General features: G+C 41.1%; 1 protein-coding gene across 1 annotated transcript in view; it reads left to right on the plus strand.

Annotated features, from left to right (window-relative positions):
* Positions 1-16,992, plus strand: part of THSD7B (thrombospondin type 1 domain containing 7B) — a 296,164-nt gene that overhangs the window by 189,634 nt on the left and 89,538 nt on the right. The window contains exon 14 of the mRNA XM_054177216.1: positions 13,389-13,567. Within this exon, the coding sequence (XP_054033191.1) occupies positions 13,389-13,567 (179 nt within the window). The remainder of the gene's footprint in view (positions 1-13,388; positions 13,568-16,992) is intronic.

A 16,992-nucleotide genomic window follows, 5' to 3' on the forward strand; every position in this document is an offset into this window, starting at 1 on the left:
ATATTGCCCTCCCTGCAGGGGGTTTTGCCCCTGGGAAACTAAATTAGTCTGTTCCACTCCCCCTCCCTGCCCAGCTAGGCTATAAAAAGGAGGATACTGCAGCCATTAGGTCTCTTGGGCCCTGCCTTTGCTTGGACAAGGTGGCTCCCTGCTTCTCTGCCACATGGTCAGGCCTGATCCTTCTCCCTGCTACCTCCACACCTCTTCAAAGAGACTGGTTTGTTTGGGTTTTTTTCTCCCATCCATCCTTGTTCCTTTACCCTTTGTGAACCCTACCTGTTATTGCTACATTTCTATCTATCTATCTATATATTGTTTAAAGAAAATTCTTTACCTCTCTACTTCCAAGCCGACTCTGAATTATTTCTTGGTGGATTTGCTCCTTCCCTTTCTTTTTTCCTCTCTATTGGGAAAGAGGAGGGGGATGTGGGGGAGGGATTCTCAGCCTTGCCCCCATCTGAGCTCTTAAGTCCCAGTTATAATTGTTCTGCAAAATGGATTGTGTAGCTCAAAAACACTTACAAGCAAAGCTTATTATGTTAAACAAATGGAGCCAAGTCTATCCTGGACTGGTAGCAAACTTAACTTCCTACAAGGTAACAATATTGTCCCCCAGAAAATTGTTTGGAAAGCTACATTGAATAAATGCCTGTTTGTTTTTGAAAGCATAGCTAATCTGGCCATTGCTGTGGTATATATTTACAGTTGGTAAATTTTATTTGAAGAATGAAATTGTTAAAAAAATCCCTGGTTTTGCTTTGAAAAATCTTCAGAAACAGAAACATTTCTGAAGAGAAGTTTCACCTCTGTGTTCGAGAATAAGGATTTAATGTCATTCTTAGTCTAAATTAGTGTGGTGGGTTGAAATGCCCCCTAACATTAATTTGCCAGACCAGCTCAGTTGAAAGCAAATGAAGCTATATTTACAAGCAAAACTGCAATCTAAAATATGGAATGCAATGAATGTGTACAAAATATACAATGTTTACATGTATTTACTATTATAAACAACACAAGAACCCCTCCTGGACAAAACCAGGGGGTTACCAATAGCTTCTTCCTCCCTGCTCCCTTCCCTTCCCCTGTACATCACAGTATCACAGTATCGCCAGGGTTGGAAGAGACCTCGAGGATCATCGAGTCCAACCTGTCACCACAAACCTCATGACTAGACCATGGCACCAAGTGCCACGTCCAATCTCCTCTTGAAGACCTCGAGGGATGGTGACTCCACCACCTCCCCGGGCAGCCCATTCCAATGACGAATGACTCTCTCGGTGAAGAACTTTCTCCTCACCTCGAGCCTAAACTTCCCCTGGCGCAGCTTGAGACTGTGTCCCCTTGTTCTGGTGCTGGTTGCCTGGGAGAAGAGACCAACCCCTTCCTGGCTACAACCACCTTTCCGGTAGTTGTAGAGGGCAATGAGGTCACCCCTGAGCCTCCTCTTTCTTCTCCAGGCTAAACAATCCCAGCTCCCTCAGCCTCTCCTCATAGGGCTTGTCCTCAAGGCCTACATGGGGCAAGAGAAGAAAGGAGAAAAGCAAAGAGACTCTTGTTAGTACTTAGCTACAACAAAGCAACACAGCCAAGGTCAGCAAGCCTGCAAAAGCAGTAGTTAGTATCTGCCAGAGTGAAGGAAGCCAAAAAGAGAGGAAGGAGTTAATTTACAAACTATATGTTAGTTATCTGACCAATTATTTAGACCTTACCATTATTTCCCCTTTTACATCCAATGGAGATTTATTTGCATTCTATCGCTTTCTCTTCAAGATCTGTGGAAAATTTTCTAGGCGCAGCCTAAAACTACCACAATTAGATTTTATATTGACAGTTCAGGGGGTTTTAGCACAAACCATTAATTCCAGATTCCAGCTAGTTTTGGTTTTAAGTGGTTTCTGTACTGCCATAAACAGCATCCTGCAACCGTCTTATGATTCTGGACAGCCTCATTTCTTTTACAAGGAAAATGGCAAACCCTGCCTACGCTGTCCTTTTCTCAGCTGCAGACCCCACACATGACAGCCTTGGGATGCCTCTTCCTCCCTCAAAGTGTGGGAGTAGTAGGTGGTCTTGGCACTGTCAATTAATAATAACGTGTAGACCTTGTGTCCAGATTACTCTACCCTTCTTTTGGCATTTGGGTTTAATTAAATATTACAAGACTTCAGTTTCTCTCTGTGCTTCCCTCTGTGTCTCTCTGTGGTATATCTCTCTGTGGCCTTTTTATTACAGAAAACTGCCTCTATTACTTACCAGGACAAAGCTTTTCAAAGACTACTTGAGCAAAAAGTTCCAGCTAAAAATTCACCTTGGTTTCTGCCCATCCCAGCCCCTGGCACAGGAATTAAGTCCAACTTTGAATCATGGGCGGCCAAAAGGTGTTGCCAGCTGCAGACAGGGCTGCCAGCTGCAGACAGGGCTGTCCTACTCTTGAGTCCCCACTTACTTCAGGACTCTTCAAAGCCACTGTCACCTTTCACTGGATTTCTGCTATCTCAAAGCTAAATGGCTTCTAAATTTATCTTTGAAATCCTAGCTGGGTTCTCCTGTGGACCCCTCTCCGACACTTCTACACATCTCCTTGGCAATGCAGTGACACTCTCAATTACAGCTGTGGCTGCCAGGGGAGCTGTAAGCACAGAAACAGAGCCCGTAAAGGACCTGCCCTCCATTTCTTGTTTGACTACAGGATTTTACATACTGCTCTCCTACCAGTGCTTAAAGAGCAGTGATTTATTGCCTATCTTTAGCATTACTCTTTTCCAAAATCTCTTCACCATAAGAAAATTCGGCCTCAGTTCTTCCTTCCTGAATATTAAAAGACTTATCAAATGAAATTGGATCACAAGACAACTGTTCAGATGTTGCTTTTCTCCATGTTTTTCTGGCAACAGAATCAAAGGTAAACAGCCATCAAAAAAGTTATTTCTGAATGGGTCAAACTGGCTATCAAAGAAGCCTATTTAAATCAAGGTAGGACTTCCCCTGAGGCATTAGTGCATAGAATTGCACGTTCTTCTTGTTCTTTATCTTCTTACAGAAAGCAAGCATGCATCTTATGAGGAAATATTTAGAGGATTTGCTGTTTGAGCAGCATCCTATGTACTTCTTGGCTCTAAATATAAATCTTTACAGAGTGTCTTTTTGCTCAGATTTCTTTTATGCTTTTTGCTGCATTCCATAAAATGACCCATTTGAAGAGGCAGCAGAACCAGACTACATGAAGGAATGATTTTTAACTGACATCAAATAGGCTTTCTTGTGTTTGACAATCAACACCCTCCTCCACTTACCAGACCACCTCTGCCCACCCTTGCTCTTGTCCGTGCCTTTTGTTTCTATTATTAGCCTCAGTCAGCTTTTTCTCTTGTTTTGACAGGTTGATTAAAACTCTTCCATGGGAGTTGGGAACATTTTTAGTGTAGAAATATTAACTCAGTGTAGAAATAGTCTAGTGGAGGTTTAGGAGAGCTTTGATAGCAAGTAATGCACTGGGCGATCTACTGCCCTGATTTCTGCAGTAAGCTGTGGTAAGAATATCTCTGTGAAAAGTGGCCCAATCTCTTTGGCCTTAATAACACATTTGTTACAAATACAGCCTCTTAGAAAGCAAGGATCTAATAAAATGTTACCTTAAAAAGCTAGATTTATAATTAGCATTTTTCTCTCCTTATGTGTCATTCCATTTAACATGTTGTTTTGGAAGTATGAAGAAACCACCTTTTAGCCTAAGCTTTTGAGTGAAATGTGTGCTCCAGTGTTAAGACCTCTATGCTTTTCTTAATCATGGAGAGCTTCATGAGCCCTTTGAGACATGTAGCTGTACTGGGAAGTGACACATACTGGTGGTAGCTCACAGATTTCCTCTTGTGTCTTACATGGGTGTTTTCAATGTTTTTCATTGCCTTTTATACAGTTCTGATGAGCAGAATTTTCAGGCAGATAAGTGAATGACAAATCATTTTAAAGTGGAAAATCACAGTTTCATATCTTTACTACTGGTGCAGAGTCCTGTGACAGCTGGACACAGTAGGTGTTTAGAGGGTTAAAGGTTCTCACATCTGACATGTTCTGAAGGTCTTCAGAAGCAACATCCTGTGTTTCTGCTTGTACGGAACAACAGTCCTACAAAAGTAAGATTTCCAGTTTGTGGTAGGTTGAGAGAGGGCTTAGCTCTCCCTCCTCCACAGAGTAAGAAACCACAGCTAACCCAGTCGAAGAGCAAAAGCTATATGTTTACAAACATATATGGAAAGCAGGTTATATATAACACAATATATATAGGTATTTACAATATATACACAGAAATATACAGCAAAGAGAAATAACACAACAAAAATCCCTCCCTTGGGGAGGGATCCCCTCTTTGGAACCCCCTCTCTCCCCCCCTACCTCCCTTTTTCCCCAAAAAAGGGGTTAGAGAGAAAGAAAGGCAAGTTACTAAGGAAAAGAGTTGTTAGTAAGCTTCAAAAGCCCATGCAGGATTAGTTTTTGCTTATCTGAAGGCCAACTCCAGCAGTTCGCAGAGAGAGCAGGCAGGGAGGACAGGCTGAAAACCCAAACTCCCCCAACTCCCAAACGAAACTGAACTGAGGAAAAAAAAAAAAATTCCAACTGCTCCACAATCTAAAGTTGCATTTTGTCTATCCACCAATGAAATTCGTTTAGAATATCAGAATGTTTTGGTTCTAGTACCGAAAACATTTAGCCAGTGTGTTCCAGCAGTGTTTGTTCTTAAAGGCACAGTGTCAAACGGTCACACAGTTTTTGCACATAAACCAGTGTCTGAGTAAAATAAGCTGACTGCCTGCACAGCAGTGAATTTGCTGGAGCACTACATACAGTGATAAAGTTAGCATGACATGGGGAGATGGGCACATACTGGATGCCTTTTAAGGTGCCTAATATGGTCTGCTTCATCAAATAGTTTTAGCAACCATCTCAGAAAGAGAGCAAGACTTGAAGAAATGAGCCTGAGTTAGGAAACATGGGTACAATTAAACTTCAGCTCTGTCTCTTCTAAGGATTATTATAATGATATTGATGAGTAACTGAGGATTTGTCCTACCTAGTCTATTCCTGGGTCTGAGATATACTTTGAAATATCTCTGTCCTCCGAGATTTTCAAATGAGAATGGTGTAAATTAAATTACTGATAGCCTGGTTTGTAAAAGTTCTGATATCCCTCACTACAGACAGGGGCTCCTGCTGTGAAATCTTGGATCTCATTTGTATTTGGTGACATGGAGGAGTGACCATTAAAAATCGTATTATTTAACAAGATTGCATCGCTTTCTGCTTCTGCCTGAATTCATTGAAGTCCTCCAGCAGGGAAGATTGAACTACACAACCAGAGTGCTCAAAGTCACGCTGCAAAATTGAAACAAAAGTCTATCAGGAATTCAGTACATCAGTACTCTGTGCTGGTGCCTGCTAACGTCACAAAAATGTCCTATTTCCATCTCAGGGTTTTCCATCATCTAAATGAGTTGTGCAGATCTCCTTGTGCCTAAGCTGTGAAAAACCAGGACTGTTCTCTTTTTAAATTCCTGTTTCCATCAGATGTTTTGTGAAGTGCAGCTTCATTGAAGAAGGTCAGACGCTTTTGTATCCTTGCCCCTGTAGCAAGGTGACCTCTGATAACTGAAGTGAAACTCCTGGCTGGACCATGTGGCAGATACCTGGCATTCAGAAAAGTGCTTGCAGACCTTTCAAATGCTGGTAATGTTTAGTGGCATCTTTAAAACAGCAGCAGTATAATTGAAGTGTGTAGGTAGGTTTTTCATTTAATGCCGATGAGGCACGAAGGAATTGAAGCAGTGTATTGATTTAAATGTATTGATAAGAGAGGTCACTGTGTCACTTGCCTCCCATGAGGGTGGGGAGGCAGGCTGCTGAGGTCACTGCAGGCTTAGAAGCATCTCCCTGCCTTTTCAGTGCCTGTGTGACCTGCTCTTGAACAGAAGCCCTTACACTCAGTAGTACCTCTCGAGTTTGTACGTTAAAGTATTTTTAAAGAAAAGGGGGGGGAAAAAGTACATTTAATTTAAAAAGGGGTGGGGGGTTTGCCCTATTGTTATGAGCCTTCTTGATAATATTAATTACACATGGACATGATTGCTTTGTGTTGCTTTCTTCTGCAGAGTCATCTGGTTTATTTTGTCTGAAGTAAGAGCAGTAGTATACTGTACAGTACCTGCTAATTTTGAGGATACGAGGAAATAAACCAGTGTTCCCCAGTCTGTAAAATGGAAACAGTCACGTTGCTGTCTGAAGGAAGTTGTCTAAATGAGGCTTGTCTGTGTCTTGGGGTCATAGCTTGGCAGCTGAAATGAGGTGGCATATTGTGTTGACAGTGCCTAACATTGTGTCTTTAGAAACTGGCAGAAAGATGCTCTCCATGGAGCGCCCCAGACTCTGAAATTGAGTTTCTTAGTGTGCTCCAGCAGAGCCTGAAGCCATTGACCTTCAGGCCTTATATGATTTACTGATGGGGGCAGATATTTCTGGTGACATTTGGTGGCAGCTTTCTTCCAGTGATGGACCCTTGGCTCTGGAAGACGCTTCCTGCCTGGCCCAAATAGCCCAAGTCTATATCGATCTTCAGAGCACCCGCAATGCACATCTATTTTCAGAGCGACTGTGCAATTGGGCCTCTGAGAGAAGTCAGATGTAGGAGAAAAGAGGGGAGCTTGACAGATTGTGGACAATTTAATTTTGCCTTTGTGATGTATTGTGGAAGTGTGCTCCCCCTTTTAAAAAAAAGCCATATTTTATTATATAAGTCTAATAATAGTATGAGCATGATCTCAGGTTTGTTTCCAAAATCTGCATGTACTATGAATTGGGCAGCCTGAAGAACATGTATGCTAAACAATTCATAATAAAGTACAGTGGGATGAGTTTCTTCCCTGATATACACAGGATGAAGACACTGATAAAGAAAAAAATCGAAGCTATTCAGCTTTGTTTGGACAAATCGGATGATTTTTCCCAGTGGCAGAGTGGTGAGCAAAGTATATAGAAAAACTCAGCTGAGCTACTACCCTAACTGCTATTGATCCAAGTGAATGATTTTTCATTTGTGTAAGGACTTTCTTAACATGTCAGGGCTCCCAAGCAGCCAGCCCAGCCCTTCACAGTGGGGATGCAGCCCTAGCAGGAGGGGGAATTATTTCTACAGCTGGTTTTGGAGGCCAGATTTGTGCAGTGGATTCCTGTCTGTCTGCATTGAAAGCTCCCTGTGAGGTGAATGTACACTGTGAAGTCCTGTTTATCTGCACTCAGAAGGCAGCAGACGAGGCTCCCTTCTCTGGCAGAGTTCTCAGCTTGTTCTGCAATCTGTTACAAGGAATGTGCTAATTAATGGAGCTTTCCTTATTTAGTTAAAAGATTAAATTTATCAGCTATTATGGTTTGTGCGTAGCTCAAAGGGTAAGCTTGCAAGTTGTTTAAGGACAAAAACTGCAATGCAAAATCAAAAGAAATTAGGAATCATAATGCAAAGTCAGCATCAGCCCAACTGCCTCATCAGGATTTATAGAGACTGTGAAATTGAGCAATAAAACCAACCTTTGGATGAATTTCAATAACAATAATGTTGAGTTAAACTTACCAGCGCTTTTTACAAGTCCTCTCTGGTCTATTTAGAATCTATAATCAGTCTGCTACGAGATAACGAGAGCATGTGCCTCTTTGTTGAGAAGAGCAAGTGGGAATAAATTATCCACAGGTTCATTATTTGAGCTTTGCAAAATATTTGATGTGGAAGTTATTTTTTGCTCGATTTTTTTTGGTTGTGCATTTGCTGAATGTATTCATTAGATTATCTCTTAAATTTTCCCAGCTAGAAAAGCAATAATGCATAAAATCTCTCAAATCCTTGTGTATTAAGGGAAAGGAAAAAAAAAAGAAAGATTCCACATTTGTTCCCTGGCAATATTACATCCTTTTTCTGATGCAACTGAAGTTGTTAGCATCTTTAAGACTCCAAAACTTATTTTACATACTTTCCTTCAGTTAGTAATTTTCTTCCCTGAACGAGGAGTTAAATGTTTGGACCTGGATCATTTAGGGCAAGGTGCTCCCCTTGTAGCTCACAAGGTTCTGGTCATGTCATGTGGTCCATGGCTGGTGGGTAGCACATTGGGAAAGCTCTGAGCATAAAGCTATGTTTAGCTGGTGAAGTTAGACTCTTAAATGCTGTCTGTGCTCAATGTTGAATTATAGAATAGAATAGAATAGAATAGAATAGAATAGAATAGAATAGAATAGAATAGAATGAACCAGGTTGGAAAAGACCTTTGAGATCGAGTCCAGCCTATCATCCAACTCTGTAATCAACTAAACCATGGCACCAAGCACCCCATCCAGACTCTTCCTAAACACCGCCAGTGATGATGACTCCACCACCTCCCTGGGCAGCCGTGAGAATTTGCTTTCTGCATCCCAAAGCTTCAGCTGAGCAGAATCTTGCCCAAAGAGTGCCATGGTCCACTGGGTCTCCCTTATAATGTCCTTAGCTTTTAGCACCACAAGGATTTACTTATGTTATTCCACATATTTCACAGTCAGCAGGCAAATAAATGTAAATATTAATTGCAAAATGAATCTTTTTTTTTCCCCTCTACCTTTGGTCTGTGTAATTGGAAACATTTTTTTCTGTGCCACTGTCCACTCTGCTGCTGCCTTGTTTGTTAAAGGATGATCTCTTTTATCCTGTAGACTCCAAGGGAAATTACTGGTATTAGTGGCAGTTGTGGTGATGCACGTCACTCTCATAGTAACGACCTTGAGTTTTATGAAGCACCTCAAGGTTTACTAACAAGGGTAGAATTGCAAAGAGTTTGTTAATTGAAATGATGAAATATGTTAGAGAGGATACAGATGAGTTTAAAGCCAATTCAATTAGAAGTGCATCTGTTTCCAAAGCTGCTGGAGAACTGTTGTTTATTTTTGAATCACTTTTAAGTCAGCCTCTTGGAATCCTGTTGGCATTGTTGTTCATTGCTGTGTGCAGACCTTGCACCCGCAGGAAATTTATCATTCGAGAGTGCAACAATCAGGCAGATGCCTGTGTCTTCTGTTAGCTTGTAAACCTACTAATCACCTGCTTCTCCCACCACAATCCATTTGCAAATATAGAGGGGGACATAGAAGGACACTGCAGCCCCTTGCTGGCTGTGTCTGTTGTGATATGTACAGCATCTTGTGTAGGTGGGGAATTTGTGCTACTGCAGAACTCCTTGCCCCAGTGCCGCATTGCAATCTGTAGCTTCTTTGTGCTTCTGTGCCATTGAAATCCACCAGCCCATCATCCAGGTGCCTCCTGTCACCTTTGCTCTTTTGGGCTGCACAGCAAAAAAAATGAGACAGCAACAGTTTTTACACCATGTATTTGAGCCTTAACCTCCAATACCCATCCTCACTTTATTCATCTATCTGCTATTGCTTTGTCTCTTGGGCTGCACAAAAGAAATGAGACAAGTAGTGGTTGATTCATCATGTGCTTGAACCTTCCCAGTGCATCCTGTGGGTGCTTTGTTTATTTTAGATACTTTGGAGAAAAGACTCCATTTGTGGCTGGTAGAGCAACAAGCACATTGCTGTTAATGAATAAATAATGGTAAAACGAGCTGTGCAGCCTAGGTAGATGCATTTATTCATCCCATTATGTTGGCAGTGTCTCAGTAGTAAAACAATAGAACTTAAACATAAAAAAGGTTTATTTGATCATCCAGCTCCATTTTTCCTCCCAGTTCAGGACTGTTCCCAGTAGGATGTTTCAGAGTGCCTATTTAAATACCCCATGCACTGGCATTTGTGTCGCCACCTCCGGCCACATCTGTGTGTACAACTCCAGCTCTGTGGTGTTCAGGAGCCTGCTCTTGGTTCAGGTAGGACAGAAGCTCTCATCTGTTGTTTAAATGAGCTTTATTTTAATGATATTTGAGATTTTGAGGAATAATGCAAAGAAGAGGTTAAAGATAGCTTCAAGAAATAGTAAAAGAACACACAGAAAGCAAGCTGAGCAAGGCTGGGGAGAAGAGGACATCTTTTTACATCGGTCTTGGAAACTCAATGCAGTTTTGGTACCAAGTTCTGCAGAGGAGAGAAAAACAGGGAATGTGATGGATGAATGAGATGTTTAAGGATGACACTAACAAAACTAGCTGCATAAGCTCAACCTTGAGTTAATCTCTCCCAGCTGAGCGACAATAACTCAGAAATGTGTTTATGCTGTTTCCTTTATTCATACTGTGCTATAGTAGGAAGTATTTCTCTGGGTAGCAGCCTTAATGTAGAATTCTGTATTAATAAATTGTTTTAATAGCATCTCTCCTTTGTTGTTTTTGTGTTGTTTTATATTATGTACCATGCCAATGCTACGAGTTTTCTAGGACTGCCAATACAAGATTATTGTGGGTATCCAAACTGAAGTCTTTTCAGCCCCCTGACAATGGCAAGCTTGGCTCCTACAGAGAAAAACAAATATCCCCTTCTCACAGGCAACAGATGAGCTGAGTACAACATCATTTACTAGTTTCTCACAAAAAGATAGCCATAAAGGCATTCTCTGTCTGAGCAGGGAGGACACATCACATACAGATTTGGGGAGGAAAAATTTTGTTGAATGAAATCTTTGATCTCTGGGTATCTCAGCATAGGACTGACCTCAAATGACAGATGGAAGAAATAATGGCAGTCTCTGAGAAGGTGGTTATGCTACAAATGATTCTGTAGCATTGTTCAGTACGGGGAATTGGCTTCCTCTTGGCAGTATGGTAATTTAATGCTGGCTATTATTTCTTTATGCTTAATGTAATTTAGAAATATGGGTGAGGAAACTCAAAAAGTAATGAGTGGGCGTCTTAGCAACGGGACATCTTTAGAAGTTCTGTGGTTCACTGAGGGATCCCACAGCACTTCCTGGGGATGGAGTACAATAGGTTTCTTTAGGTTTGTTTATGATGACTTTCTCATCCTCTTCCTTTTCCCCCCCCCCTTTTTTCTTTTTTTGTCTTACACTTCTTTTTCTTACAGAGGTAAGTATTGAACTGCCAAAAGGCTAAGCCCATTTTGCCTTCACTGATAAGTTGATAACCCCTCTGTCTAATCCTGCTTTGAAACAAGGCACTTTCTTTGTTTCTGTTGAGAGTTAATTACCTAGGCTGTCACACAGCCCAAGGGAAAATGATGTTTCATATGGTGGTGGAACAGAACTCTTTGGAAAACTGCCTAAGAAATGCTTCTCATAAATCTATCATGAGAAAATTTCATTTACTTATCATAATGTATTATGAATTGCTTTGAGTGGCAACCTAAACAGGTGGAATAGAATATTAGTGGGATCCTTGGGAATTTCATTGGTGGGGGGGGAAAGTGTGTCTATTTTGGAGATATTTGTATGTGTGTGTGCATAGGTATAGGCTCATCTAGATGAGAAGGCAAAGCTGAAATATCTCATAGGTGTGAATGCCAATGTAATGGATTGGGTCAGAAATAATGAAGATACCCAATTCCAGTGGCTTTGGAGCTGTGAAAGAAAAGGCAATGCAACACATGGAGATAAAAGGTAGCAAAGAAACCCAGAGCACACCATATGGGGACAGGTCTGCAGTGTTAGGGAAGAGTTACGGCACGAGTTACTGGGGAAATGATTGCAGTTGTCAGGCTGCCGGGTGGCCGCCATAAAGGAAGAGGCAACAGTACCATCAGGGAGGAAAAAGAGAGAAATAGAGCAGCATTGAGCTGAAGGAGGGAGCTGCTGTTATTTCTAGCATTTTTTAAGTTGCTCTTTACAAAAACAACATCAGTATTTCATGTATTTCTAGAAGGAAGATATTTTCTGGTGGGGATACCTAAATAAGTCTAAAACCTTTCTTGATACTGACTTCAGCATGGAGACCAGGAGAGGAAGCAGTGTATTGCCGCTGTGGGTTGATGCTTAGGACACAACATAGTCCTGGTTTGGAGTCAGCAGCAGGTTCAGGAATGGGAGAACTGGTAAATCTGACTCCATGCCTCAGCCTTGGCATTTCCCAGTTGTTTGGAGCAGTTCTCTTGGGATTGTGGAGGACACCTGTTTTGGGGTTGTTTTATTTCTGGGCTTTGTTATTTTTTTCCTCCCTGCTGCAGTGACTGTCATCTTGATAGAGTGGGGAAACCCTTCATAAAAGAATAATTGAATGAACTACTTTTGTTTTCTGTAGGTAAGGAATAGAGAGGGAGCATTAGTGTGATGAAAAACGAAAAGAAAGAAAGGGCATAAAAATGAGAAACATCAGAAATATGGTAGAGATGAAATTCAGTTATTTCCATGACCATCATTTCCAGAGCTGTCAGAGGGTCGAAGCTGACTGTAATAAAGCTTGATCTTAGCAGTCACTGACTTTCATGGTCTAACATGAAATCTCTTTTTTTGTTTAAATTAAAATAGTACATAGAGACATGACAAGCAGATAATAGAAACTTGAGTAGAACGAATGCGGCAGGGTAAGCAGGGAGGTGCAGGAGTTATTGCACTAACCCAAGACTGATGCTGGTAATTCTCCAGTGACCCTGAGGATCTGGCCACCCTCCATTGCCTTTCTGCAAACCAGGAGCTCCATGGCCAGTGTTGGGTTCTGTAGAATTTCCCTTCCCATATGCCAGCTCCTAAACCAGCTGTGAGGTTGTTCCTGTATAGAGGAACTTTGATTTTGACCTGACAAACCCTGCTGGATTTTAATACAAGATGTTAGTCCTGCAGATGTCTGGTATTCTGATTTTAAGAGGTGGTGATCTTTGGGGGACTTTTATGTCAAGCCAGGTTAAGGTGAAAGCAAAATTTAAAATGCTATTGATGAAACCCACAACAGACAAAATAGTTATAAAGATGTATAAGGAGAACTACCAGAGAGAAGTGAGAAGCTGGTTTCATCTCCTTCTCCTTCTCCCAAATCCTACACTGCTCTAGCAGGCAGTCTGCAGGCAGGTCCCTCATGCATCTTATGGGAGCTGCCGAAAGAACAGCTCTGGTGCCTCCACTGTCCTCTGGTTCTGTTTGCTGGGAAGAGAGCCTCTGAAACCCTGCCTGTGCCAGCTCTGGAGGTGGCTAGCATAATACCAAAGGAGTGCACATCACTTTTTGGTGCCTACCAGCTTCATGACAGATACTTTTACCAGCATGTGTCCTTTACATCAGTCAGGTTTATTGTGGCCTTTGTTGGACTAAACCAAGTATCATGATCTCATGTTGGGAAGGTAGAGGTAGTGTAGGTCTGGTAAATGACTTGTCTTTAAGAAGTTCCTCATTTTGTGTTGGTCACACAGATTGCAGTGAGAGACTAGAGGATCGGCATTCATTAATTACAGTGATTAAAACCTGTCTTAAATTTCTGGTTTAGGTTACATTGAAGAATCTTGCACGGTCCCTTGCCCGTTTGATTGCAAATTAAGCGATTGGTCCAGTTGGTCCCCTTGCAGCTCTTCTTGTGGACCAGGGGTGAAAGTCCGATCCAAATGGCTAAAGGAGAAGCCGTACAACGGAGGACGTCCCTGCCCAAAGCTGGATCTCAAGAATCAGGTGAGCAGCCTTAAATAGCCAACAGAAATCTTTGTGTGCTTAGTGTATTCTAAATTGTGATCAACAGGTACTGCACTGGTGAAGAAATTAAAAATAGGAGTTATCTCTGGGACCACACCTTGTGTCACAAACTGTAGGCAATCCTTGAACTTCCTGAGGATTGAGGGGAAGATGCTCATGTGACGGCATGATTGGACCTGAGGAAACGTACTTCACGTATGAAGAAATTTTTATCTCCCAGAGCACAGGAAGCCCTGGATGAATAATCCCACCTGGACGGTCTGTAGGCATCAGGGAACTCAGATGTCATGGATATTTAAAAAGTTTTTAATTCTCTCTGAGACTATGGCTGCTGCAGAAACGTTTGTTAAATATATATTGCTGTTTTTAACACCGTTGCCCTTCAAAACAACACAAATTCCCTTGAACATTAATCTCTGTATGTTCAATGTTGAAGTATCCCATCAGAGGAAAATAATCTCTAAATTGCTAGTCTTAAAAAAAAAAGATCAGCATCTGTTTAAATGCTACTTACTGTGGTATGCAGGTCTGCAAAACTAATAGTGATTTCCTACATTGGCTGATTAATTCTCAGCACTAATTAACACCGATGAAATGCTAGTTAGTTCTGCATGTCCCTTATTCCAGAATTGACCAGGAAAATTAATTAATAGGACAGAAACAGTCATGCTGAAGGATCTTCATATATATGTTGTGAATATATATGCAGGCTGCGCCAGGGGAGGTTCAGGCTGGATGTTAGGAAAAAGTTCTATACAGAAAGAGTGATTGCCCATTGGAATGGGCTGCCTGGGGAGGTGGTGGAGTCGCCATCACTGGAGGTTTTCAGGAGAAGACTTGATGCCGTGGGTTAGTTGTTTGGGTGGTGTTGGATTGGTTGATGGGTTGGACGTGATGATCTTGAAGGTCTCTTCCAACCTGGTTTATTCTATGTATTCTATGTATGTATTCTATTCTATGTACATAAAAAGTATATAGAAGTAAAGTATGTTGCATTGTAGGTGTAGAAGGACTTCAGTTGCATTCATACAAAGATTTATTTGTGTAGTGACTTCTGGATGCTGGAATTGGTGGATCCAGTTGATTTTCTGCGCAGGCATTGCTGCAGCAGTCATGTCCTAGGATGCAGCACCACTTCTAACACCTGGTTCTGACCTTGCCTCGTTTTCTTCACAGTTTATTATTTTTCCTGAGAGAAACTTGGTAAATACTTTAAAAATTCTTTTTCCTTACTACTATTTGAAATTCATAGGCAGTAGCCTAACAGAAGCAGCAGAGACTATGAAAATATAAAACTGCAATAAAGTGTATGTTGTCCATACCTCAGTGCTTTTTCTTAATAGATCAGACAGATCACCCAAAGAGGCAAAATGAAATCCCATGGTAAGTCATATGGTAACAATAAGCTCCTTTGTAATGAAAAGATACTGGGATTTGTTACCCATAGACACAGCAGACTACTTCCATTAAAAGTAAACTTACTGCTGTAAAGCGTTGCCTATTCCCACACACATTAGGTTTGCTAATTTCAGAAGCCTTTCAGAAGATATTAAAGGGAAGAAATTGTTTAAGCTTGGAAATGATGTCTTTGTAAGGTTTACCAGTGCACAGCACTCACAGACTACCATGGCTGGTATTAATATAAACAAGGTTGGTGCTTTGTGCTCCTTCACTGGGAAGGCATGCCTTGACCTAAAAGTCATTGACTTCATTAGAGGGTTTTCTATTGCAGATTCTAGTAGCGACACCTTAGAAATGCACTCGGTCTGTTGCCATGGGTTTGTGACTTCCTGTTTTTCAGGACTTTTTGGCTGTTTTTTGGTTGTTTTGTTGTTTGGGTATTTTCTTTGCCTGTGACTTTAAGATTGTCAGGGGCTTTTTTTAGCATAGAAACAAGTTGTTTCTAGCTAGTTTACTACACAAATGGATTACCTTTTTCCAATTAAGATTTATAGGGTGAGATCAGATTCTGTATAGTTTGGAGCTTTTAGGGTGAGAAGAAACTGTGCTAGTAAGGGAAGTGTGTGTGTGTATATATGTATATATGTGTACTCTTAGATGTACACACACTTATGCATGTCGTGTTCGTGATGCTATTAATTGCCTCCCCAAACACTTTGCTATCCTCTGTGCAGTTCAGAAGGAGCTTTGCTCTATACCCACTGGACATTGACTTCCAGCACCAAGGTCCTTAGGCACATCACAGCATGCACAAGTTGCCTACCCAGATGGTACACTAAATTAGCTGATTGTGCTGCTGTTTAGCTAAGCTGGACACATACCATTAATCCACTGCAAGGCAGATTGTCTTCTGTTTCCTCTGGTTTGGGTGGTATTTAAATCCTAGAGCAAAGCTCTATATATTCTTTAAATATAAATATGTGACAACCTAATTATTTGCATAGAATCTGGGTTAAATACCTGCAGTAAAATACTTACCTTTGATATCAGATGTGGGAAAGCTGCATCATCTTGATGCTGAGATTTGCTCTTTCAGTGGCAACTGTCTTACGTTGTGATTTTTGCAGTTGATAAAGATGTTAGATAACTTGGAATTAATAATAAGATCCTCCAGGAGCCAGGAGATTTCCATTAGTATTTCCTTATTATTTCCTCCTACATTCTTAGAGTTGTTTGTTTGGATTTTTTAAACTATTACTTCAAAGCTGGGATCTTGTTATCACTTAATCAATTACGTTGAAGAACTCTTCATTTTCCAGTGTCTTACAGTTAAAGCTCTCAGTCAGTTTGTGTCTTTCTCATTAAGCCAAATAATCTTTTCAGCCTCTTCTTGTGAAGGGTGCATTCTGGGCCTCTTGGCAGACCCCTGTATGTCTGGTTTTTTCAGTGCCTTTCAGATATTTCACATAAATTTAACTACAGAGTGTGTTGCCTGAAACACAATTCTCTCTTACCATGTCACACCTTGTCCCAGCAATACAGATACTTTAGCAAAGCTGCTGCTTTTAGAGGGGGCCAATTTGCATTACCAAGACAATTTGTTTGATGGATATATGTAACTATTGGAGTCACCTAGCCTGTTTCCTACATGTCTGCCCTCCTAGAACAAGTTCAGTTGGTGTAGTGCAGATTGCTCATGTATTTGGGACAGAATTTTTAAGTGAAAGTTTAATATTTTTTCAGAGATTAATGACGCATTTGGTTACTGCATGATATTCTGTGGGATATATGCTCTTAATTCCACAGAGGTTTTGGCTCATCTGCAGTTATCTTAAATGTCTTCACCCTCCCCTTGCCCATAGAGACTCTCAAGCAGTCTGCTTCTTTTGCAGTACATGCAAAAATTGAACTCAGGAGAATTAATTTAGCCTGTATATATTTCTTCTTGTCATTCTAGTAGATGGAATAGGTTGAGCCCTTCCAGATTTTCATTCCAGGTTTTG

This window comes from Dryobates pubescens, chromosome 2, assembly GCF_014839835.1.
Source record: "Dryobates pubescens isolate bDryPub1 chromosome 2, bDryPub1.pri, whole genome shotgun sequence".
Lineage (NCBI taxonomy): Eukaryota > Metazoa > Chordata > Aves > Piciformes > Picidae > Dryobates > Dryobates pubescens.